The sequence below is a fragment of the Bombus impatiens genome, unplaced genomic scaffold, assembly GCF_000188095.3.
Source record: "Bombus impatiens unplaced genomic scaffold, BIMP_2.2 scf_0203, whole genome shotgun sequence".
NCBI classification, from domain to species: domain Eukaryota; kingdom Metazoa; phylum Arthropoda; class Insecta; order Hymenoptera; family Apidae; genus Bombus; species Bombus impatiens.
This window is the reverse complement of record NT_176622.1, coordinates 1,042,525-1,067,813: the sequence shown is the minus strand read 5'-3', so window position 1 is coordinate 1,067,813 and position 25,289 is coordinate 1,042,525. Positions and strand designations below refer to the sequence as shown.

Here is a 25,289-nt window from a genome sequence, read left to right as displayed (position 1 = left end):
GTCGAAATATTTTCTTCCAATGAGAATGCTAGTTTCCTATGATACTTACTTCCTATTGGTCGAAATTTTCGTTGCATTTTTTGAAGGTTATTATAATTTTCGAATCATAGTAGATTGTTCTGATCTTAAAACCTATTTTCTAATTAATTTTTGGTAGTTATTATTAAGGTTTGAAATATTTTGAAAATATTTGTTTAGAATATCAATTTTCATAAGAATCAATCGTATTATGTGCTAAACATTTTAAGGGCTACTACATTTGTTCTCGAAAATATTTAAATACTTGTATTCGTATTTTATGAATATATCATGTGTCTTATATGAAATATTTTGAATATGTATTAGTAACAGTGACTTCGCTATCATCATCATATTGGTCAAATATGAAATTAATTTGAAAACGTATATAAAAACTATAATTTCAGATTGTTTTGAAATTTGACCAATATGTATAATTACAAGTCATATCTTATCGTAGTAATGAAATTTCAAACTGTTTTATATAACATATGGAATATATATACATATCTAAACTGTTTTATGTTAAATGTTAATTTCTTTTAAAGAAATCTTTTAGTGATTAGAGATTTAAATCTTTTATAATAAATATTCAAATATGTACTTTCACGAGTCACTATATATTCTATTTAATATCCGACTTTAATTATTAAATTTCGCTTTTAAAAGGAACTTCGGTACTTTTAATTTGTTTTATTGTAACTTATAAAGTGAAGATACAACAATCCATGATACAGACAGCAACTACGAATTTGTATTCAATTATTTTTATTTACAAAGTAAATCTATCGTAATATGCGATCAACTATATGTAATACAATATGAAGACAAACTACAACTTTATTTGCTCACTGATATTCACTACGCACTTTGCAAATTTTTATATAAAAAGAAATCTACACATGCTTCGAACAATTAATTTCGTGGAGTTTTCTGAATGACATATAGAACGTTATTATATTGTCTATTTTACTAACATTCCGCCTGCCGTTAAAGTTGCATATAATGCTCGATCATTTTATGGAATATTGTTTAAGACACTTAAAAAATGGTATTTGATTACTAAATATTTTTTTTGTAGGGTATGATATCGTTTTTTATTATTTGTTACGGGGTTATAACTTCTTAAGCATGTTAATATTGCCACTAAAAAATTCTATCATGTGGTGCTGTTAATATAATTGTTATTAGGTCTTTAACAATGCGGTCATCAGTTTACAAACGCAATAGTGTAAATCAAATTACGAGAAGAGCTTCGAATATCGTAACATAATTCCATTTTAATCATAAATACATAAACTAAATATACAATAACGGACATACGTATATGTATATATAAATAAATTTCCTCATGCACGAAAAAAACTTAATTTCTGTTTTTTTCAAGAGGGGTATACGTATCCAGAGTACTCACACCATACATACGTACACGCTAATTCTTTCCTCTATACGACTTAAGTAAATTAAGTAAAGTAACGAAGTAAATTTTTAATGATATTTCGCGAACAAAAAGATAAAGAACGCATAAACATACTTTTTCTCATCATCATGTCAATCACGCATAGCTGTAATTAAATTTTATAAATTTCTTACGAACACATTGGATGAAATGACTTGCTTAAGTTTAGTTGTATTTACTTTTAGAGTTTTCGAAAGAACGCATCTGATATACGCAGTTTAATATTACAATACGTAGAATATAATAGAAAATCTGGGCGTCATTAATTAACTCTCAGATTTTAGAGAAACATATCATGATCATATGAATATGTTATTCATTATCTATCGATTAATAATTACAACTGTTAAACTAATATATATATATATATGTATGTATATATAGATAAATGTGTACAAAGAATAAATAAATTTTTTTTTTATTCAATGAATTTTCTTTTACAATTCGAAAAAGATAATGTAGCATTAATTACGTGCATCGAAAGTTGCATTTCTTTTTTTAGTAATATTTATGAAGTGCACGCTCCGTTACGTTCTGTGCATGCAGAAGTATTTATTTTCTATTCCTACTTAACAATAGAATATTTATATATGTAACTTGTTTTAAATATGAAATGCTGTAGTAAATTCCCGACGTACAATTGATTAAATAACAATAAATTAATGGTGAAATAAATTAAAAATTTTTACAATGATAATCGCTTTTTTTAATCACTAGTACCAGCTACTTCGAATCTACATATCTCTAAGTACAAATATACATTGACAAAACAGTTTTCAACGATAAGAAAGTACCAACAAATATCGATCTTAACCAAAAAAGGAAGAAAAGAAAAAAAAGAGAAGAAACAACTATATTTACACTTAAATGCATGTCATGATCATTTTCCAACATTATGAATTATATGTTCCATCCATTTTAAAAATTATAAAAATATCATAACCATACTATATACATACACTTAAAGTTTCAGACTAAATAAAATTCTGCGAAAATCAAGAAAGAAAAAGAAAATTTGATACTAACGTAAAATACATTAAATCCATAAGAAGATAATATGCACACCATATTCATTATTTTGACACTCTGGCAGTGTAAAGATAACAACTGACAATCTATCGTTTTGTTTTAACAATTCCAGGCGAAACATAAGTTATAACTTTTTTTTGTAACTACAAAATCTTATTTGTTATTGTTAATAATTATTTCAAATTACTAATAATAAATATCAATAACCGCTCAAAAATATTATATATATATATATATAAAACTGCACCACATTATTCTACTAAAACGACTAAACTCATGGAAAACAATCGTTTTCGTCCTAATAATTACAATCGCAGGCGGTAAAATGAAGTTGTACAAGCTGTGACTTTTTGGCAAGCTATTTATGTATTTATAGGTATGATAATGCCAACAAAGTTCCGATACTATGTATTTATATATTTAATTGTATGCCTTGTATATCGGCATCGTAAATGAACTATTAATGTCCATAGAATATTTGAAGTTCACTTTCTCTTTTTCGTTTATACTCTTTTCATGACAATATTCTATTAGTAACGTGATAACTTAAGTGATGAAACATGTAACAGTTGCCAAGAGAGCAAGGAGATGTTATGAAAAATATATTTGGATATAAAAACGAAACTACTTTACAAGTTCCACTGAAAGCAGGATATGATTTAAAAAAGAATACATATAGAGTTGGATTAATAATATCATCGACAGGAAATAGCGCAAAGTAGGAACAACCGATCAGCGTAGATTTGGATTAACGTCAACTTGCTTTTTAATACGTAATAATACTGTCGTGTACCATTGATCCAATCGCGAAATTGAATCGTATTCCTTTACCGCTTCTGTAAAACCTTCGAGGTTTTCGTCTTCGATGTGTTCTATTAGTGTCTGAAATAAAGATTAAAACATCTACCATATCAGAGTATAATATCGGGTTTCTTTTAAACAAGGAAGATTTTATGATATTTACTTAACAGAGTATAATAACAGAATATATTTCGTACCTTTATCAATTTATACTCTCTAGAATCCTGGAATGCAGGATATTGTTCCTGATAACGTTCAATCGCGTGTTGCGCGTTCAATGTATCAACACACAAGTGACACAGTGCCGCCCGGAAAAAGTATTCCTTCGCACTGTATTTTAACAGAGAACTTTCTAAAGATGCAGATGCAACCTGTAGAATAAAATAAAACAAAGCTTTATAATCCCTTCTTTTTTTATCACAATTCCGATTATTATTAGAGGAACATTACCTGTTCATAAATTTGTATAGCCTTTTCATAATTTTCAAGCTGAGCAGCATACTGTGCAACTTTCAAAAGACATTTATTGGCAGAGGAATTGCTCTCCTCTCCACGAAAGTAGTCAGCGGCTTGCTCATAATGATGAACTGCTCTCTCAAGATCCATGGCTTCGCTTTCATACATCTCAGCTATACTTTGATGATGCTTGGCTGCCATTGTGAACCGACCCATGTCGGTGTAAATTTCAATAGCCTTTAACAGGCAACTAATTGCCTCTATAAATACATGCAATCAATTTATTATTGGATTTCATACTCCTTGGTTACAGATGCAAGCGTTGAAAGTTATTATCACTGTACCATTTATATCAGATTTCTTGAAGGAATTAGCAGCATCTACATAATTGGTAGCTGCATCGTGACGACTACCAGCCTTGGCATGCAATTCTGCTGCTTCATAGAATGTACTCCCTGCTGAACTCCAATTCTTTGCCATCTTGAACAAGTTTGCAGCACGTTGGTAACATTCTACAGCTTCTTCAACCTTCGATGATCCACTATAATGAGAATATTAAACGTCTCAACAATTAAAATTTAATATCAACGAAATTTATTTGTATCTCAGAATTACTCGATTTCACCTCGTATACAAGACATAATTATTGCACCATGAGTCATTTAGTAACAAATATTGTTACATATTAAAAGTACAAAGACAATAAAAAGTAAAATAAAAGATAAAAATAAAGAAAATAGACACATCAGAGTAAAACAACGTGCAAAAATTACATGCTTTCATGATTTTAATACTTCTTATGCTGCACCATAATTTAGTTTTGACACACTATATCGGCAGTGAAATTGCTACGCATAGTGATATACACATGCAAATGCATAGAAATGAACGATTTATTGAACAATCGAAAGAAATGTATCATAAAAGAACAATGTTTTTGTAAAGAAGAAAGGCATAATGTTCATCTTCATTGTAAATCGAAGTAAATAAATAATGCGAATCGAGATTGGAAATTTAGTGGCGGACGAGTTCAAGTAAATCGATGTAGTAAACGTACCCAAATAGAGAACCCAGGAAGCTCTTGGAAGATGCTAGCTTCTTCTCGGCCTCGGCTATTAATTGTAACGCTTTTTGTTCGTTGTCAGCCATGGTTTTCGATGAATCCTGACACGTAACAGTTTCGAAAATGTCTTAAATCATGAACTTCGCAGGAAAAATCACCTCCCACTCTGCCGATTCGACGTCACTAAAGTCAATGAAAGTGAATCAAGTATCATCGCCAACAGGATTGCCAACGTTCGAACATAATCTATTTTAAGCCTAGTTCATAATGATGTTTCGAAATCTGCCTTGTTGTAATTGGCTAATAATTTTTCTTCTAATAAATAATATTTAAATATTATAATTTACGTTAATAATTCTAATAAAAAATATTCTGTCTTCTAAAATAGATAATTATACACTAGAGAGATAAATAACTAGATTAAGTAGATAATAATTAGGTTAGATTCGATTTTCAATTAATTGATATTTTGAATTTAAATATAGTTGGTAACAACAGCGCCAAAAATTATTTTACGTTTGTTTCAGAAGCAAAGTGTTAAGAACAGAGAAAGGTTTCAATTTAATAAAGTTATTATCACAATTAAAAACATCAATAATGTCGGGCGTGTGTAAACATGCATTAAAATCTTTGCGTCCTGGAATGCAAAATGCGTTTGTAATCGGCATAATTGTAAACAGTTTTAACATGAAAACGATCGATGCTACACGTACGAGATGTATGAATTTTATTTTTTACTTAAATTGAGTTTAGAAAAACAAACTCAACAAATTTGCGTGGAGAATAGATAGATTAATAAAATTTTAATTTTAGTTAACAACGGTGATCGAGGTGTATGGACGTTTACGTTACGCGATTCAAAAGAAGATTCTATAAATGTAACTGTGTGGGGCAGTACCCTATTTGTTAGAAGATTAACTTCCACTTTTCATATTGGGAGCGTAGGTTTGTGAAGAATTAATGATTAATGATACATTACTTGCACAACATTTGTATTTGCAATGTTGCTTGAGCCTGAGCTTGAGCTTGAGCTTGAGCTTGAGCTTGAGCTTGTACTTGTACTTGAATTTGCACTTATCTTGTATTTGTTCTTGAACTTGAATTTGAATATTTGAATTTGAATGTAAAGAATATTTGGATTTTTTAAATTTAAATATTCGAATTTGAATCTAATTTTGAATATTTAAGTTTGAATTCAAATTTAAGCTAAATAAATCCTTATGCCACAATATAACTGTTTCCTCCCCTATCTATTTCTATTTTTATAATCTTCCACCACTCTCTTTTTCTTAGTTAGTCAATTTATGTATATTCAATTATGTATATTCATATTTAAATCTAACTTACAGTGGAAGTTATAAATCCAAAAGTGTTGGAGCGGCGTTCAGAGGACAGGAACGAGGCGTTTGTACCGTGGGTGTCCAGCTCGTGCAGTCTAACGGTGAACGAGGGCAACTCGCTAGTGCAAATTCATGACGCACCAACACGCGCAGAATATGAACCTTTGCTGATGCTCCCGATTAAGAAGCTGACTGGCCTGCGAACTCTGAAAAGCATTTTTGAAAACTTGGAAGCGCTACGCGATCAATATGTCGACACCATAGTAGCTGTTACTTTTGTATGCTTTAAATTTAGAAATCATCGGAGGATATCGATGAAATTTTCATTTTATATTTATATCTGCTACAAAGAAATTTCCTTTCCTTTGCATAATTTTTGCAACACAAATATATTTAATTCTAATATTCCAGATAGAAAATATATTTTAAGATTTAAATTTCTATATTATTTTCTGAATCGAAGGATAATGTAAATTTCATATTTGATAGGTTAGTGATATTCGAAACGCAGTAACACGCGACGGAAAGAGTATAAAGTTTCGTAACTTTGAGGCAGTAGACGGATCAACGGACAAAGTAGCGTCCTTAGTACTTTGGGAAAATGAATGGATCGAAAGAGCTGCGTTATGGGAACCAAAACGTAGTGTGCTTCTCCTCGTGGATGCTCGTATCGCGTACGATAATTTCAAGAAAAAAACTCTTTTATCTATAGGTTGTAATTCAAAACGTCAAAGTAGCAGGGAAAGTTTCCATATGATATCACCTATATGTATGTATATTCACAGCTAGAAAAACAATGATCACCGAGAATCCTGATATACCGCAATGCACAGCCATAAGAAACACGGTGCAGTGTTATGATAATGATATTATGTCTGGGAATTTCGCTACACCAAATCGTAAGAACAATTATTCACATCCTATAAATTTGTTCATTTACATGTGATTTGTATCGTTTCATGTACTTGTAATTGTATACAAAGCTTGAATTAATATTACTCAAAATCCATTTCCACAGCTGATACAATCACAAATGTAATGACCATAAGAGAAATTTCTGAAAAACTGAATAAAAAACCGAAACAAGGAGAAAGGGTTCAATTCGCTACGATTTTAAAGGCATATGTAATGGATATAAATGTGGAGACCTTAAGCCCTGGAATACTATCGATTAGATGGTTAATTTATTTTCTTTTCGCTCAGTAATCAATATTTTTTAACATAGTAGCTTTACAATTCCTTGTCTCTCTTAGCGCCTTATGTAAGAAAGTCATTGATGATAATCGGGATTCGTGTATGAATCTCGAATGTCCATCAGGCAATGGAACTCGCGTGCCTCTAAACACGATAAGCCTCAATTTAAAAGTCAATTTAAAAGATAACACAGGTTATCTTATTGGCTGTCGATTGTCCGGAGATGCGGCTGAACGTGTTCTTGGTTGCACAGCTAATGAGTTTCAGGTTTTTTAAATTATATTTAAAATTATAAAATTATATTATTATACGATAATTAGATTTCAATATAACTATCCTTTTGTAAATCTTTTTAGGGAATGATACTTCCTCAACGTACCGAATTAAAGTGGAAATATATGCTGGAAAAGTGTGACATACGTTTACACGTACTTGGTCCTGCAGCCACGTTTCCGAATGCTATATATAATATTCTATCGATTTATCGAATTCAAGAAGACAAAGATGAGGATGAAGATACTGGGCTGGTTAACGACCTTGTCTCGAACGACTTTTAAACTTCATTCTTTAACATTCTTAAATATCAATAAAGCATCATTCTTAAATATTATGAAATAGAATTGAAATTAGCCATTTATAGTTTTTTTAATAATTGTATCATCTATCAGACATGCCAAACATAACTTTATGTTTTCGAGTCGCATTGTGAAACAATTGGAGGATTTTTAAAAGGAATAATGAATGAAACTACACATTTTGTTATATATGTCGGATTATCATTAGAGTTAGGGGCGTATAATGAATCTTCCTGTGAATTGGCCATCGTTGTAATGTACTATAGATGATATCTTACTGATACAAATGTAATTACTACAGTTTAACAAGTAATAGCGGTGATGAGATAATCGAGATGTCGATGAAAATGAATTTAGGTTTGATAACGAATCCACGGTCAACGGGATGATAAATGCGATTTCTGTCACAGCCTAAGTCGAACTCAACTTACCGATCCACGATTCGGGTGTGTCTCAACGTACTTCGTGTCCCCAGTGCAAGTAGAACTTATCTGACTGAAACTCAGTCCAAGTGGACTGCTTTCCGTACCTCACTGTACCCCTCGGGTCAATCTTTGTTTTTAAGGAGAGCTATGTAATTACCCCATACCTCTGTTAGGTACATGTCCTTCCCGTGATCGCGGCTACGTTTAGCGACCCGTTATGTTACTTCGAGCCCAAGCCCACTGTTATAAATCTTGGACCCCCATACCCGGATTAAATCATAAACAACTATTTCTCAGTTTTATTATTTAAGTACAGCTGCAATAAAAAGTCTGGACTAAAGTATTGGGGACCTTCCCAAACATTCCACAAGAAAGGTTCCGATGTCCTTTCATCTCCGACATATATATATATATATATATGACTTCGGTCAGCTGATTGCGATCTTCTGATTGGTCACGTTTAAATATCAACACTTTATAAACACCGTACAATGAGGCACCGCTGTTAAAACCGGTTCTCTGTAAATTAATTTTTATAATTATTGTTCGCATAATTTTTTATAGTTATTCAAATAATTATAAAGATGATGGAGATAGAAGAATCAACTAAAGAAGATACTGTCGAGGTTATTAGGGAAAGTGTGAGAGAATTGGTTCACACGGAAAGGGAGAAAAATCGTACGGAAACATGGAACAAAAATCGTGTGGCTTTAGGAAACCGTATGACAAATTCGTCATTTACAACAGAGTTCGTCGTTGAAAAGGCAAAAGCTCTTAAAAAGAGAACATTATCTATCGAAGAGTATGGTCAACTGCAAAACGCTCTCATTCAGGTTATAATATAAAGATACATATATATCAAATGCATTGTAGTTAATAAGTATATTAACATGACTTTTCATTCTTTGTTAGAGCGAGGACAATGTTAATTCTTTTTTAAAAGTGAACAATATCTTATTTGCCTTGGTACGTGATTTATCTAGTAATAATAATGCATTGCAGTTATGTGCTGCTAGCTGTTCTTGTAATATAGCACTTGGAAATAGTAAGGCATGTGCTGCATTAACTAAAAGCATTGGACCATATCTTGTTACAGAATTAGATACCTTAAACTATCCTCTATTGGTAAGTTATAAAATGATCATAATGCTATCACATATACTAATAAAGTTAATGACATGTTTTCTCATTAGGAAGTTTGTATATGGACGATGGGAAATCTGATTTCGGGAAGCAGTAAAGCATTTGAAATTTTCCATGCCCAAGATTGCTTAAAATATATTATATCCCTGATGCATAACTGTGATAATATGATCGTGCCTTCAGTAGCCTATACAGCCATGCATTATGTGCATATTGGTTCTAAATACATCCAGTAACAACTATCCTTCTTACTTAATTATTTTAAAACTCTTTAAAAATATTTCACTAATTGTACAAATGCTTTTAGAGATAATGAGATGATTGAACTTGCTAATGCTACTATAAGAAGAACTCTTTCATTCGAAGATCCATACCTTATTTGGTTGCTAGCATTATTATCTTCGCAACAATCTTGTAACTCCTCTTTATATGATGTAGTACCTTTGATAGTGGATTATTTGTATAAAAATAATACAAACAACTTTCTATTTGTGAGCACACGACTCCATTAATATTAACATATATTTATACTTGACTTATGATATTAAAGTTCTTCTTTATTTTAGATTACAGCATGTATAAGAATATTGGCCAATACTGTGCAAGAGACGTCGGGGCAATTAGCAAAATTGCTATTAGAAAATCCAAAATATTCCCAATCAGATTTAGAGATATTGATCAATAGATTGCTTTCATGCCAATATATACATATCAGAAAAGAAACATTATGGTTAATAGGTAATGAGAAATACTTTATTGTTACATTATAAAGATAGTAATTTTGTAAATACAGACAAAAATAAATACTTTTTACAGGTAATCTTTATAACCACAATTCTGTTGACATTAAGGAAATGATACAAAACATCGTTCCTCGGTTGTCATTTTTGAAACAAGCAATTTTATCTACAACTCAGCAGGATCAATAGGTACTGATTCAACTAATCGAGCCGGAATCGCGTAAGCTTTATAATTATTATATTTACATATGTATAATATTTATACAACAGTAAATCTTCCTTCCCAATTGCACACTTTATATTAGCGACGGTATAAAAATATGAAAATTGTTGATAACACTTTGCAATGCTGCATTCGTTTTAATAACTCATTTGAACAGGAATAAATCGTCGTCCTATTCTTATCGATGTATGTTTCTCCAAAGTATCCTCCGATACATCCTCGATGCAAGGTACTTTTATTACATTAAAGTATATACGACCCATTACTTGCGCTGTCGGATTCGTTGTAGCTTTCAAACAATGATACAGCGCCTCATCGCACACACAGTGCGATCTACAAAGGTAAGAACAAAATTCACGTCAAGCACCAATAATCATAAACAGTTCTACGAATTATAACGATTAGTATACGATTATTATTACACAAAACAATTATACGAATACATAAATGAAAACTTATAATATTTTCTTACTTGGTATATATAGAATAATTGGTGAGATTGTATCGCGTTTGTTGTGCTCGGATTTTTACAGGGCAAAGATCATGACTGCGACAACATCTAGAAAAATAAGATATGTTAAAATCTTTGTCGTTTAATCAACCGTAATCTTTTCGTAGCTCTGATAACCATAATATATTCGCACTGACCTATCAATTTGAGCTTCATGACCTAAATCGTGGTAGTTCTCAGCGATGTCTCCGGTGCCGCACCATTTTGTACCTACCAACGACACGACGACACCGTTGAAGTTTACCTCAGCAGATGTGAATTACAAATACCATACAAAATAACTAGTAATTATAAAAATTTACCTGGCAAGATGCCTGAGAGAAGAGACAACACGCTACCCACACCATGACTACCTTTGTTCTCAGTGTGGGACATCTCAGTGGATAACGTATCGTGCTGGATTTTGTCCAATAACTCGCACTGTTGCATGAGCTTCGTCATTTGTTCGAAGGATACCAGCTGTGGGACTGCAGTCGACGACAGATTTCTCAAAACTTCATTAGCCTCTTCTTGCTCGCTAAAGATACCGATCTAATTTCTTATTCGTGCATAGACATTGCTCTAAAACTAATTGAAGACACTTACTATACTTCGATCAGATTGCAATTATGTAGTTCGTTGTTTGTACCGAGATCGACCACCGCCACAGTTTGTTCATAGTAATAAACGGCTCTAATCTCGTTTCTGATGTACGCGTTAGTCCTCGGAACAATACCATTCAGTCCTTTGAAAGGATTTTTGAAGAATATCGGCTGCTGAACACTGTTAGAGCTGATGGTCACAACCAAGAAGAATATCCAACTCGTGGAGATCATGTCTATCCTTTAATCCGTGCTGCACTAAGAATATTAATCTTTCCGCATGATCTTTTTAATCATATCCTCGGGATTTTCATGCCGGAAACTATCATTATCCATGTGACAAACGGAGGACAGAAAAATTGCAAAATCGGTGCAGGGGAAATACGCATTGCATCGTCAATTCGCTCGAAGTGTACCTCGCTTATAAATGGAATCGATCCTCGTCGCCTTGAATTCTGAATAAGAAATGTTTCTGTTTTTGTTGTTAGTTTTAATTTATTCAAACGATTATTTTAATCGTGGTCACCTTCGAGGATTTCCCTTTCTAATCACGGCTGCTGCAAAACAGTACCAATTATTATTAGAGGACTAGCATTAATGTTTCTTCACCCCATTATTAGAAACAGATATGGAAATACCTATGATCATTTGCTTTATCGTTTCGCGGAAACGTTTCATTGTCAAAGCGTCAAAGGTATTTCAACGGAAAAAGTATAGGGAAAAGAAACATTCGAGTAAACTAACTAAAGACACTGAACTCATCAAAGAAAAGGGGGCAAACCTATTAAATATTACGTGGCAGTCTACTATGAAAACTCAATACCAAGAATTACATAACTTCTAGACAAAGTTTAGCATGGGAAAGAATAAAAGCGAATATTAAACTAGTTTCAAAGCATATATATCTCCTAATTGCATAACTTAAAATTCGGCAAGATTTTTCGTACACACATTTGCTTACATATTACGGTGACATATTATATATTCCTTTAATTATATACTTTCTATTACAATGCTACAATACGTATTTTACCTGCTTTCTAAAATCTAAAAGTTGTCAACCCTAAAGTGACCATACCTGACCGGTCTTTTCCATCCTTTTCATTCTTGAGGTATCAATTGCATGGTGGTTACACTCAACGAGAAGCACACTATAAGTTTGAATTTTCCACACACAACTATGAAGACATAAGATCCAGATATATATATATATAAAGATTCAATGCGCCGTCGCTCTGAACTATGCGTTTAACATATCTATAATGCACGCAGGTAGAATCTGGAAGTTGAGCGTTGTCGCCGGTGGAATCGGGATTCGTGTAGAACTCGATAAGTTTCTGAAAATCTCCTGAACGGCCCCAAGCTGAGCTGGTGGGACGGCGTGTGGTGAGTATCGCGCCCTCCCCACCTCGACTTATCGATCTAGAGAATTCGCAGGTATATACCTGCTGAGGCCCCTCCATTCTCATTCTTTTATCAACACGAACTGTATAAAGTACTCACTAACTGACCGATGAACAACGATATATCTGAATCGCACCTGGGGGGAACCCAGATTCGAAAAGACTAGGGCGAAGAAAGTGGGACGAAGAGTAGAGAATCGTCTGACTACTAAACATGGCTAATTTCAACGGAATGTCTCCGTGGATCTCGAAAATCTCTATGTAATTTCTATTCGAACATTGAAACAAATTGAAGGCCACATGTAAAACACATGATAAGTCACATTTGTCGTATACGTTGTCAAACATCAAAACTGTCTTCGCATTTGATTTTTAAAATGTGGTTTTATTATTCTCTCGGACATTTAAAAGGTATTAATAAGATTAGTCATATATAGACTAATGTTAATTAAGTTAAACTAACATAACAACTAAATTAATATTATTCTTTATAAAATATTGTAGACTTATCACGTATTTCCAAAAGGTTTATATCGTCGAATTTAATTGTAAGATAAACAAAAATGGACTTATCATATTTTTCCCGTGTGATCCTCAATTAGAAAGTTGCTATTTTTCTAATGGATTTATTATCTTCAATTTAAATGATTCCACGAGAGTAATTATACGTCGATTAAAAGTTATAAAAACATCGTTAAAAATACATGTAAAAAAGATAGAAAAGAATGTTCATTGGTACGTTAGTTTCTTTGTTTCATTTAAGAATTGAAAGCGAGCTTGGAAACTCTGTAGCTGACCGTAGCACACCTATAAATATCGATAAACGTGCAATTTACGAGAGCTTAAGGTCAATGTATGGACAGAATCGATACATTGATATGCGGTAATTTCTCGTTAAGATTGACTCGATTTCAAGGGCTGCTGCTCGTGAGCGGACGCGTTCGTCTTGGAAGCCGCGTTCACCGGGTACTGGTTTCCAATCCGGGTAGTGCTCAGCGTGATACTAATAGGAGTAGCGTTCGAAAGTTGCTGCCGAACCGGACATTGTCGGTAGCCTGGAATTGGAAATGTATGAATACATTGAACAGATATATGATCAGCAGTGTAATGTTAATGAACTCATTAACTACTCGACGATCTGAATTGCATATTTTATATCTATTGTCAAAGTTAATAACAAATAACGCCAATATATACATGAAGCAGGGTATTGAACAGTAAATTAAGAAACGTTACGACAAAGACAAAAAAAGAAGGAAATGTACGCACATATGCACATCTTAGACTTCGACCAGGCGTAATTTTCCCGTCTAATGCTTACAATAAGGATGTTTATGCATTTATGAAAAGTTCAAAAGTGTCAAAATTTATGCAATATGTAAAAATATACAAAATATTCAAGATACTCGTTATCATGCTTAGAATCTTACATTCCTTTTTTCTAAATTCTACTTAGAATTCTCCATTTTATCCAATTATATTCAGAAAAATATTAAATTGTATAAACATCCACAGGCTATTTTTATGTCTCTCAAGATTATTTTTTGAAAGGTAGGAAATGTGTTTTTCATCTGTAGCCTTCATATATCAGTTCCTAATATTTATTGGATGAAGCGATCATCGAGTAGCCTCGTTTAACGCACAAGGAAATATGTCTACCGGCATGATGAGGGCCGGAACAATGACAGCAGATAGGATTGTTTCGAGGCCTGGGGCAAAACTCAACGCTGTGAGGCTCTCCGCATCGAACGCAACGTGGCAGATGTCTACAGTTGGCAGCCATGTGCCAGAAACCCTGGCACCGATAACACTGAAGAACACCATCTCCCGTTTGGAAGTTGGATGTCTCAAGAAAGTTGCTGACTATTCCCGGTCCTGCCTGCAGCGGTCCACCAGCATTTCCGGTTCCTCCGCGCCACCAACGTTCTGGAATGGCACTGAATCGAGCCGCACCGAAGAAGTCCAGTCCTTGACGCAACAATAGCTCGTAATGCCCGGCGTCCAGCACCTGAGAAGAATATTTTAATCAGTTCCGATTTTATCTTGCTAATGACTAGACGACACAACTTCCTGGCTGTCTCTCTTAGATATTTATGAAAGGAATCGTTGAGGTATTACTTCTCTGTGATTTATTTATTGCAATAAACAAAATTATATATATGTATATATACTTTATATGTGAAGTTATATAATGTTGTCTATAAAAATCTATATTTTCTCATTAAATATCTATTCGATGATCGTTTCAATTATTGCAATAAATAGCTTTAAAATATAATCAAAATTGCTTTAAGATATTTATACTGAAAGTTATTTAATGATCATTTTACAGATCATCGTGGTATCGAACTAACATCTAATGTTTAAATTAACCGAATTATCGTAGGACGTGGCTGATTAAGATTACGGGGCTTTTAACGAAAATCTATGTATTTTCTCTTCCTTTTTCGTGTCAGCATTTCGCCAGCGAGGTAATTACCTCGACACGTATATATTGTCGCCAACGTTCAACGCTTCCTGTCGTGATTCCCTGTTTCGTCAGCGCGGAGTTAATATCTTGCAGTGGAATGGCCCAGGGTACATCACGAAGAAGAACCGCCTGTCTATAACGAGAGTCCTTTGCTGAGAATCGAGCCACCTGATTGAAAAAAAAAACATTATAATTAATTGAAAAGAATGCAAAAGACAGGAATGAAAGAGGAGAAAGGAATAAATATGCAAATAAAATATTCATAACATCGCCTAAGCGATCAGAGATTTAGTGAGACAAGCCTACGTTGTGCAAGCTCGGTTATCTCATTTTCTTGCATAAGAGAAAGCGAAGAGGAAAGCGGCCGATTACAACGCGAAGTAACATTTATATGGTAATTTCATACGCAATTTACTGTTGAATTTGTACATTTGCATAGTTACTCTGCAGTACGGAGAGAAAAATGTGATATCAAAATTTTATACTTGGATAATTATTAAGAAAATTAGAAGAATTACAAGCTTACGTATCGTATATGTACATATTTCTTTATATCTTTAAATATAACACGTTCGCTTCACGTTAAATTCAATAAAAGGGCACATAGTTTCACGATATATACACGATATATATTTGATTAAATTTTCATCAATTATGTAAACAATATAGAAATAAAATATGACGATGCACAATGTATAGCAATTATTTATACATTATATATATTTATGCGAATTTGTAAAGAAGAACGTTATAACCTGGTCATTTCTTTATATTTTTGTATACTACTATCTGTATTCTGTACATTTCATTAAATTTTCTATAAACGTATAAACGAATTCATAATCTATTTATAAGTAATAGAATAATAAATTCGAGCAGTAATGAACACGTTAACTATACTGTTGCATTACCCATCGATTTTTGTTAACATAGAGTAGAATATCGCTAACTAGGAACATATTTACATCTACTGCATCTATTGTATCTACTTGTACGGGTCCTTCGAAAATACGCGCCAAATCGCCACGCTGCAACAGTTTCTCTGCGTCAGCTTCGCGTGTGAACGCCGCAATCAGGCCACACGGTGTTTCAGACACGTGCCAGGCTGCCAATGGATCGGACGCGCGGATCACATCTTCTAGATTGGAACGTAGCAGCTCGCCACCTGGCATAACTTATTCGTCAACTCTAACAAGATCTAAACATCTGCCGTCAAGGGGGACTAATATCGTAAAACTATTTCTTTGTTGCAGCATGCTTTAAGAAGCATTTCTCAAACACGAGGTAGAACTGACACACTCTGACGTAACAGTATACCGATTGCATATTTTCAGTTGTCGTATCGAAGAAAAAAAAACATACAATGCCTGCAAAAAGTATTTGCACGTATTCTTATTTACCAATAAATATCATTTTTACAGTATTAAATTTTTGCAGGTATATGACAGTACAATCAAACGATATGAAATTTAATTATTTAGATATAATTAATTAGTATATGTGCAGGCAAAGTTGTAGACATCTTTTATAAATATATAATGCGTGTTATGTGAAACATTTTAAAAATTCACTATATTGGTCAAGTTTGAAATAAATGTGAAAATGTATATAAAAATTACAAGATATTTAGTCTAAGCATTTATTTTACAGGGACCACAAAAGTATTTAAACGATTCGTTATATTAATAAATCTCGACCATTTTTAACATTTATTATATACTTAATATATTTATTGCAAATATCTTGTAAGTTTTAGGTACATTTTCAGATTGGTCTGAAATTTGACCAATATAATCATGATAGTCTCGTTGCAGTGCTAATAAAATTTCAAAATGTATAACACATACAATATGAACATAGAATGCTTAAATACTTTGGTAAGCCAAAGTAAATTCTGTAGTAAATATAATGGCGTCTAAATACTTCTTGCAACTACTGTGCAAATTTTAGGCACATTGTATATTATAAATGTACGTGTGGCCACTTATGCAAGCGGAGGATACGCTAAATAAAGAAGTAGGCAATTTGCCACCTGGTATTCCTTGTACTTGACCTTGAGGTCCGACGGCACGCGAGATATACAGAGAACACGTGAACTCTTCTTGACAGGAAACACGTGCTCCATTGTCGCAAACGTTATCCGTTGAGGTATTCGGTCCCGTGACCGTAGTCTGCATCATTGTCTCGTCTCTTCTATTCTCCTGGGGGCATTCCTCTTCCATTCTGTGCACTTTGTGCACTATCGAAAATACCTCTAAAAATAAAATCAATATAGGTCTCTGTCTCTCAATAGTTAATACATAATTGGACTGCAAATGTTTATGCAATTTTATATTTTTGTGAGTTTAACTAATGGAATATAACCTATACAAAAATTTGTTCCAGTCACTAAATATTATAATGAGAAATTTATTTTGAATATTTTATATATTTTTACATGTTATATACATTTTTACACTTCTAAATTTTCCATAAATGTATAAACATCCGATATCTACTAATAACAAATAGTGTTCGACCATTCGCGGAGAGACGCGATCGCGAGGAAAAGCGCCAACGAGAGTCGTAAATTCCCGTTACAGTTACATAATCGATACCACGAAATGATCGATCCCCTATTTCGTTTAGAATAATAGAGGTGGTTGAACTGATTATAACACTGAAGTAACAGGTTACAATATACATTTTATTCCAACAATTTTGTAGACTGTTGCGTATAGATATAAATTAAACAAATGACTAAGGCAACAAGTTAACAAAAAGTTAAACAAATGACTAAGGCAACAAATTAACAATAAGTTAAACAAATGACAAATGGTCTAAGGCTAAAAAACTAGTCAAGAGATATTGACTGAAGTTCGGTGACAATGCTGTCGCAAAGGAAAATTATTGCTGGGTATTGGTCGCCCCAATACCGGTCACTTACAGATGAAAATGACCATTGAACACGAGGAGACCTGACCGACCCTTTTTCTACCTGATGGAACAATAATCGTAAGGAACGTCTCGACCTGAATGTATCTTATAACAATGGGGGACCCTAACGGAAAAAAATGGCCAGTTTTATGACGGTTTCTTAGGATTACTGCGCTGCGACTATTATATTTGCACTGCTAGTAGCCGCCTCGACCGAAGGATGGATTCTGGTTTACGTGGAGTCACATTCGAAGATGGTATCCCACTGGGGGTAGCCATCCACATGTTATATTACTATATCACTAAGCTATAACATTTTACCAAATGTCCTACTGGACAAATTGTAAAATGTAAATAAATAAATTAAAAAAAAAAAAAAGAAACGTAGAGTCACCGGACGTAACAAATAGAATTTTTATTTATTATTTCAATAAAACGTTTTAAAATTTGTATCGTATCCCTTATTAAAAATATTCTCTTCTATAAAAGTTTGCTTTTTAAAAACGTAGTTTGAAACGCGTGTCTTGAAAAGATGGTTGCTCATACTATTTACTATAATTTGAAGATACATAAATGTACAAAATGTACATAATACGCAAAAATGTAAAAAGTGAAATGTAAAAAATATTCAAAGCGAGGCATTATAACATTTAATGGGACAAAGAAGTTCTCATGTAGGTTCCACTTCTTTAGTTATGTTGAAATATAAAATTGCATAAAAATTAGGAGTCTATTAATTATATATGCTAATTATACTGATCAAATTTGATATCAATCTGAAAATGTATATAGAAATCTCATTATATACAATGCCAATGAAATTTCAAAATGTTCCGTACAACACGAATGATATATTCACGAAATATTTCTGCAAGTGTCCGAATGTTTTCGTGAACCGTATATCGCAGTGTTTTGACGAATATAAATTTCTTTTCAAGGCATACGAACTTTTCGAGATACATATGCACATACATGGTACAATAAATGAATACACGTGCATATACATATGTGTATAAATGCACACGCATAGAATTAGTACGGAACGTGTGCACAATAGCCACGTGTATAGAAACGACTTTACCGGCAGATTTGCGCGCGATTGCCAACTAATAGGAGCAACATGTTAATTGTTGGTAATGAAATCACTCGTACAAGCATTCGATGGAATGCAAGGTTATAATTACGTATTTCGTAATACGCGCGCGCGCGTCTAAATATACAAATGCACAAAATTGTAAAAAACAATTCAATGTTGAGTAAAGGTTCCGATTTGTTTGGTTATTCGCTATAACTCGAAATATTCGTCGAATGCGAGATATCCGATTTTTAATGCAATTAAAAGCATACGATTTGACATTGAAGCTTTCACAATCGGTGGCAGTACGCGTGCCAATTTCCTTTCACTTGCTCGTTTAACCGATTACCGTTTTTTAGCCACTTTGCACCGTGCCAAAGATTACGACGACGTTGAATCACCTTAGACGTTTATCTTGCAGCTCGTATTTTTGGAAAAGGAAGTCCGGGCCAAAGAAGACATGGCCCAATGCTGGCGCCATTAATTAGCCTCTTTCACGATCACAACAATATCGACTCTCTTTTTTCTGAACTATATATGTATGTTTACTATCGCTTTTTCATCGACGTTTAATCTTTTCGATCATTCTTCTTCAAAAAGTTAATCCTCCAAAATTCATCGTGTTTTCTTCTCTATTAATGTATACTATCATATATTGCATATATATCCTTATAAAAAAGAAATATCGATTTGTAACATTGATTCAATTCTAATGCGAATATAGCGTAAGGTAGGATTATTTGAGTGCTAGAATTTTTGGTTAAGTTAAGCAATTTGCCTTTTAATTTGCAAAATTCCGTTGCGAACAAATTTTTAAGCGACTTACGTTTGAGAACAGACTACTTAATTTGTTATAAATGGCGTGATAAACGGTGAAATATATTGTACAAATTGACAGCTTGATAGCCATAACTTTCCATGAGGATATTTCCATTACACATTAAAAGGTAACAAGTTCGTACAGTTAATATTAGTATCTCAATTACAATTATTATAATTCAGTAGAATGTGTATACTTAATTTCTGTTATTTTATTTATTTCTTTATCATATTCGAACAATACTAGAATCCTTTTTATGTATGTATATATTATACAAAACATTTTGAAATCTCATTAGCATATCTCATTAGTGATTATATTGGTGAACTTTCGTCGCAAAAATCACCAAAGTATTTAAATAGACAATTATTCACTATATTAATTTCCTGCTATATATAGTAGAACCATCACTTTAGCACTAATTGCATATTTAAGACTACTATTCATAATGTATACTAATTTTTCACTAAGTTTATATTTGTAATAAGTGTCTTACAATCACTTTCATATACATTTTCAGATTGATTTCAAATTATAATACTAACGAAATTTCAAAAAATTCCATATAATCTATATAATATATTCATAAAAAAAATTCCATGACAAGTGTTCGAATACTTTCGTGAGTCTTCTTGTTCTTTCAAATAAGATGCATAAATATCCACAATCTACCTATAATATACAATAAGTTTAATTATTCTATACAAGATACAGTGTCGAATTTTGATATACTGAAATTCAAATAACCCAAACCGAATCAAATAACCCAAACCTTACCCTATACATACGATCGTAGTATGAGCAAATTGGCTCAGAAAATCTTTGCAATTCTTGAGTCGAGCATCTTAACTGATAACGCGCCTGACACAAAAAATAAGCTCGATTGCTATGTAACGGTTTAGGAATTGATCCGTGGAGAATATCGCGAAATCACTGTAAGCAACAAGTATAAAAAGGAAAAAAAAAGGAATTAGCGCGATCTCGTTATCTGGTGCGCGCTAGACACTTACTTTTACCATCGTTTCTAAGTGGGGGTTGTCGCTGGTGGTTGGATGGCGGAGCACCGCGGCAGCATATGCGCACGGAGACGACGTGACAGCAATTATTACGGCTGTGTGCGCGTTCGTGATTATCGAAGGCCTCTAGGAAAATGGCCGAAACACACAATCCACCGGTCTTTTCCCCGAAAACTCTTTACCAATCGAGCGTGTTGGCAATCGCGAATAAATTTCTAAGGCTGAGAAAGTATCTTCCTGATCTACCGAACGATGTCCTGTTTGATGTTTATTATCAGGTAAACGTCAAAACATTTTCTCCATTTAAACGCCTCACAAACCACTGATAAAACGTCCACTTTTTTTCACCAACTTAACCATGAACTTTTTTATTTATCTAACGTTATTTTGTTATTCTATTCGAAAAAAACAATACATTCTGTTTATGATTTTAGTTTTTGATTTAGATATGTAAAACGATGTTACGTGTTCGATTGAGCGATCATAACACTGTTTATTATGACAGCTATATGTAGATGATAAAAATGTATTTTGGCATTGGGTATGACGATAAGGTTTTGTAGAATTAGCTGGGATTTGTGGGGAATGACGGCAAATAAATTACGATGATTTAACAGAAAGGGGGTTACAGAAATTGTACTTGTCATATGTTTAACCTCTACGGCTAATGCTTAGCTTTTATATTTTGCATATATTTACAATGCAACGTAATGATTCCTGGAACAGTAGAACGATTCGTTAAATATGAGATACTCTTTGATTGTATGTGCTTCTACGCTACAGCAAATCAATTTTTTTGCAATCAATTTTTTGCGTTTATTTCGCGTTGGATATCGAATCGCATATGAATCATGCGAAATTGCATTTCTGACAAGTGCGTAAAAGTAAATATATTCATTTGTCCATTTCGTTGTAGAATTTTAAGTTAATAATACAATAGAAATTTTATTCCTATATATTAATCTTGATTAGATATTCATAGTGCGGATCGTCACTATTATTTCATCGCAAAATAGATCTGTTATAAATTTTCTAACATTCATTCATCACCCTTTTTAAGTTAGGAATGAATGCAATTATATGAAAAAAATAATCTATGAGATTTTTTTGCTTTACAGTTGTACAAAGAAAAAAGATTATGTTTACTGGGGTGTGACTTCAACAATCTGGAAATTTTCTCCAAGATGTTAACAGTCACTAGCCGTCGTGTACATTTACTACAGAGCTTTCAGGTAATTTTTTATTCTTATTGAGAAAATGGATTAAAAGTTGTGTGTACGTTTACTTTTCTTTTCCATTAATTTTTCAGAGCCTTATAGATCATAAAATACGAGTTGAAGAAGAGTTGAGTATGAGTTACACAGTATGCTATCTCCATGTTAGTGAAAATCCAGCTGCAGATGAGAAATTAATAAACCTAGGCTTAAGAATTGGTGGATTTTTCAGCGATGGTGGTTGGTATGCTAAAAGTGAACAGGTGTTGCTAGCATGCAAACAATTATGTCTTGCGAATAATTCTACGCCTCAGAATTGGTGTAGAACATTAGAATGTTGTAGAAAGTAAGATATGTTTGGTAACTAAACATTTAATTTATGTTTACATAGATTTATATAAATTTGTAATAAGCATTTAAAAATTTAGATTGTTACATGTACAAGCAGCGTATTGCGAATTTTTACAAGCCGCAAAAACACATCAGCTTGCTATAGAGTTAATAGAACGATTAAAAGAGGCCGGGTATAATGATTACAATTATGCAGCTATATATACTGAGTTTAGTATACTTTTTTATATGAAAAGCGAGTATGATGAGGCCTACAGGTACGTATTGCATTTTTCTTTTATAAACTTCGTCGTGTTTATTACTAATTATACAATTGATGATGATTTAGATGGAGTATAGAAGCACTTGAAGAGTTGAAACCAGCGTTGTCTGCGCGTGTTACTGTTGATGTGTTAAGGCAGGCGGCAAAATCGTGTGTATTAAAACGCGAGTTTCAGAGAGCTGGTCTTTTGATCAGGCAGGCTGTATATCTTGCTAAAGAAGTATTTGGCGTTGATCATCCAGTGTACAGTAACGTCCTTATAGATTATGGATTTTACTGGTTAAACTTTGATAACATAATCAACAGTGTAAACCTTTATAGGGTTCGTACGTTCGTAATGTGAATCGATACGATTCTATATACGATATAACTTTCATCGCGATTTTTTAACATTTTATTTGTTGTAGGACGCTTTAGCTATTAGAACAGAAATATTTGGTAAAATGAATTTACACGTTGCGTTAGCGCACGAGGATTTAGCTTATGCTCTTTACGTATTTGAGTATAGGTCTGGTGAATTTCCAGAAGCAAGGTAAATGATTCCGTTACTTATCACTCTTAACAATTTTAAAATAGTCATACAATTTTATTTCACTTTAAATGAACAGTGTTCACATTGAGAAAGCAATAGACATAATGTTAAACCTTTTACATGGGGATCATTTGTTGTTAGCAAGCGCAAAAAGAATAAATGCATTAATTCTCGAAGAAATAGCGTTAGATAATACATCGACGCAATTGTCGAAACAAAATCTACTATTCAAGGCTGAATGCCTTCATTTATCCGCTTTACAATCGGCAAAAGAGGCATTCGGCGAAAGAAATGTACAAACAGCAAAACATTATGGAAATTTGGGACGTGTGTATCAAAGCATGAGGAAATGTAAGGTACATATTCCACGTAAATGTACTTAATTGAACGTTTATGACATTACTACCATATTTTTGTCGTTAATTTTAGGAAGCGGAAGCAATGCATCTTAAAGCTATACGTATTAAAGAAGAATTATTAGGACCAGATGATCACGAAGTTGGATTGAGTATAGGACACTTAGCTTCGTTATATAATTACCACATGAACCGATACAGAGACGCTGAGAAACTTTATTATAGGAGTATCGAAATTAGTATGTGCACTGCGTTATATAATTTTTTCATACTTAGTCATTCGTTCTAATTAACTTTTATCATATCAGGTTTAAAATTGTTCGGTAAAAGCTATAGTGGCCTAGAATATGATTATCATGGACTTTTAAACGTTTACACAAAACTGAACGAATACCCCAAGGTTCTAAAATATGCAACAATATTAAATAATTGGAAAATGTTAAGAGATAAACACTTGGAATCGGAAGAACCAACGATTGATCCTAAAAGACGGCCACAACCAATCAAAGAAATAATCGAAACATTCTTTTCTATGTAATATAGCTGTATATTAATGTTTAATAATCACTGTCTCGCCGATTGACATTTAATTGATTCCAACTTTGTTGGAGTAACTCGGGCCAAAGTATGAATGAAATCACGAGTTACGTTATATGACCCAGGATACCGTGAATCATATATTTGGGGCAGTATCGTTAAGATTCTTCAAACATAGTCACATGAACTTCGTGTTTCTTCTTTGTACCTCACCATTTTGTACGTATTAACTACATTTACGACTAGTTTTAGCAAAAAAAATCGAGAATGTTTAGAGCTGAATGTTTTTGCGTCGAGATCAATTGTCAGCAGCATTTAGAACATGTTTATCATTATAAGATTTACACACATTTCAGATGACTTACAAGATATTAGACAAAAATTCTCAGATACTACTTGGTTTATCGGATAACTATAACTGTAATTATTTTTGTAAAATCTAATTGTATTTTTTATTCACAAATTTTGTGAAATCAAATATGTGATATGTGATGTACTGTTACTTTTTATTGATATTTTGTTCCTATACAAACATTGTAATAAATGACGAATCTAGATAAATTTTTTGGATTTCAGAATAATAAATTAAAAAAATTAATATAACAGGAATATATGTACAGATTTGTGCTTTTAAAATAAACGTAAAAATGAATTCTTTTTTCTCCCTAAACACCTTGCCGTCCGCATAAATTTGCTAGTCATTTTAACCAATAACCGGCAATTTTTAGTAAAAAATTTCAAATTCGTAAACTTTACGTAAATGGTCGATTTGCGCTTCA

The 25,289-nt window shown here is 32.9% G+C and overlaps 6 protein-coding genes across 12 annotated transcripts; 3 read left to right on the top strand and 3 right to left on the bottom strand.

The window, feature by feature from the left end:
* Window positions 1–985: 985 nt before the first annotated feature.
* Window positions 986–6,311, bottom strand: LOC100742466 (alpha-soluble NSF attachment protein). Its single transcript, XM_003487786.4, has 6 exons — window positions 6,174–6,311; window positions 4,821–5,009; window positions 4,108–4,304; window positions 3,758–4,023; window positions 3,505–3,678; window positions 986–3,388 (listed from the first exon to the last, which is right to left on the bottom strand). Exons 2-6 carry the CDS (start codon window positions 4,910–4,912, stop codon window positions 3,239–3,241), a joined length of 879 nt encoding a protein of 292 aa, XP_003487834.1. The 5' UTR covers window positions 4,913–5,009; window positions 6,174–6,311; the 3' UTR covers window positions 986–3,238.
* LOC100742339 (meiosis-specific with OB domain-containing protein) lies at window positions 5,424–8,149 on the top strand. The gene is made up of 8 exons (XM_012383236.3): window positions 5,424–5,544; window positions 5,640–5,771; window positions 6,176–6,444; window positions 6,656–6,878; window positions 6,952–7,065; window positions 7,185–7,344; window positions 7,420–7,627; window positions 7,717–8,149. The coding sequence occupies exons 1-8, from the start codon at window positions 5,424–5,426 to the stop codon at window positions 7,915–7,917; spliced, it is 1,428 nt and encodes a 475-aa protein (XP_012238659.1). The 3' UTR covers window positions 7,918–8,149.
* Window positions 8,150–8,601: 452 nt separating this feature from the next.
* LOC100742213 lies at window positions 8,602–10,647 on the top strand. The gene is made up of 6 exons (XM_003487784.4): window positions 8,602–9,193; window positions 9,273–9,485; window positions 9,554–9,735; window positions 9,811–9,994; window positions 10,070–10,241; window positions 10,320–10,647. Exons 1-6 carry the CDS (start codon window positions 8,945–8,947, stop codon window positions 10,430–10,432), a joined length of 1,113 nt encoding a protein of 370 aa, XP_003487832.1. The 5' UTR covers window positions 8,602–8,944; the 3' UTR covers window positions 10,433–10,647.
* Window positions 10,465–11,956, bottom strand: LOC100741972. The gene is made up of 5 exons (XM_024366188.2): window positions 11,563–11,956; window positions 11,280–11,494; window positions 11,115–11,187; window positions 10,939–11,025; window positions 10,465–10,799 (listed from the first exon to the last, which is right to left on the bottom strand). The coding sequence occupies exons 1-5, from the start codon at window positions 11,790–11,792 to the stop codon at window positions 10,604–10,606; spliced, it is 801 nt and encodes a 266-aa protein (XP_024221956.1). The 5' UTR covers window positions 11,793–11,956; the 3' UTR covers window positions 10,465–10,603.
* Window positions 11,957–11,973: 17 nt separating this feature from the next.
* Window positions 11,974–21,383, bottom strand: LOC100742092. Of its 6 annotated transcripts, XM_033319683.1 has the most exons (8): window positions 21,253–21,383; window positions 21,031–21,175; window positions 19,824–20,090; window positions 17,464–17,685; window positions 16,421–16,596; window positions 15,441–15,599; window positions 14,621–14,969; window positions 13,572–14,016 (listed from the first exon to the last, which is right to left on the bottom strand). In XM_033319683.1, exons 4-8 carry the CDS (start codon window positions 17,651–17,653, stop codon window positions 13,856–13,858), a joined length of 1,035 nt encoding a protein of 344 aa, XP_033175574.1. In that variant the 5' UTR covers window positions 17,654–17,685; window positions 19,824–20,090; window positions 21,031–21,175; window positions 21,253–21,383; the 3' UTR covers window positions 13,572–13,855. The 6 variants fall into 6 exon arrangements, with proteins under 6 accessions (XP_033175573.1, XP_033175574.1, XP_033175575.1 ...); XM_033319684.1 differs by lacking the exon at window positions 21,253–21,383 and having other exon boundaries at window positions 19,772–20,090; window positions 21,031–21,246; XM_033319682.1 differs by lacking the exons at window positions 13,572–14,016; window positions 19,824–20,090; window positions 21,031–21,175; window positions 21,253–21,383 and adding exons at window positions 11,974–12,115; window positions 17,951–17,968.
* Window positions 21,320–25,104, top strand: LOC100741736 (amyloid protein-binding protein 2). 2 transcript variants are annotated; one of them, XM_012383125.3, is made up of 9 exons: window positions 21,320–21,536; window positions 22,377–22,490; window positions 22,568–22,818; window positions 22,901–23,080; window positions 23,152–23,407; window positions 23,493–23,617; window positions 23,694–23,973; window positions 24,047–24,212; window positions 24,282–25,104. In XM_012383125.3, the coding sequence occupies exons 1-9, from the start codon at window positions 21,393–21,395 to the stop codon at window positions 24,509–24,511; spliced, it is 1,746 nt and encodes a 581-aa protein (XP_012238548.1). In that variant the 5' UTR covers window positions 21,320–21,392; the 3' UTR covers window positions 24,512–25,104. The 2 variants fall into 2 exon arrangements, with proteins under 2 accessions (XP_012238548.1, XP_024221952.1); XM_024366184.2 differs by lacking the exon at window positions 21,320–21,536 and adding an exon at window positions 22,111–22,132.
* The last annotated feature ends 185 nt before the right edge of the window (window positions 25,105–25,289 follow it).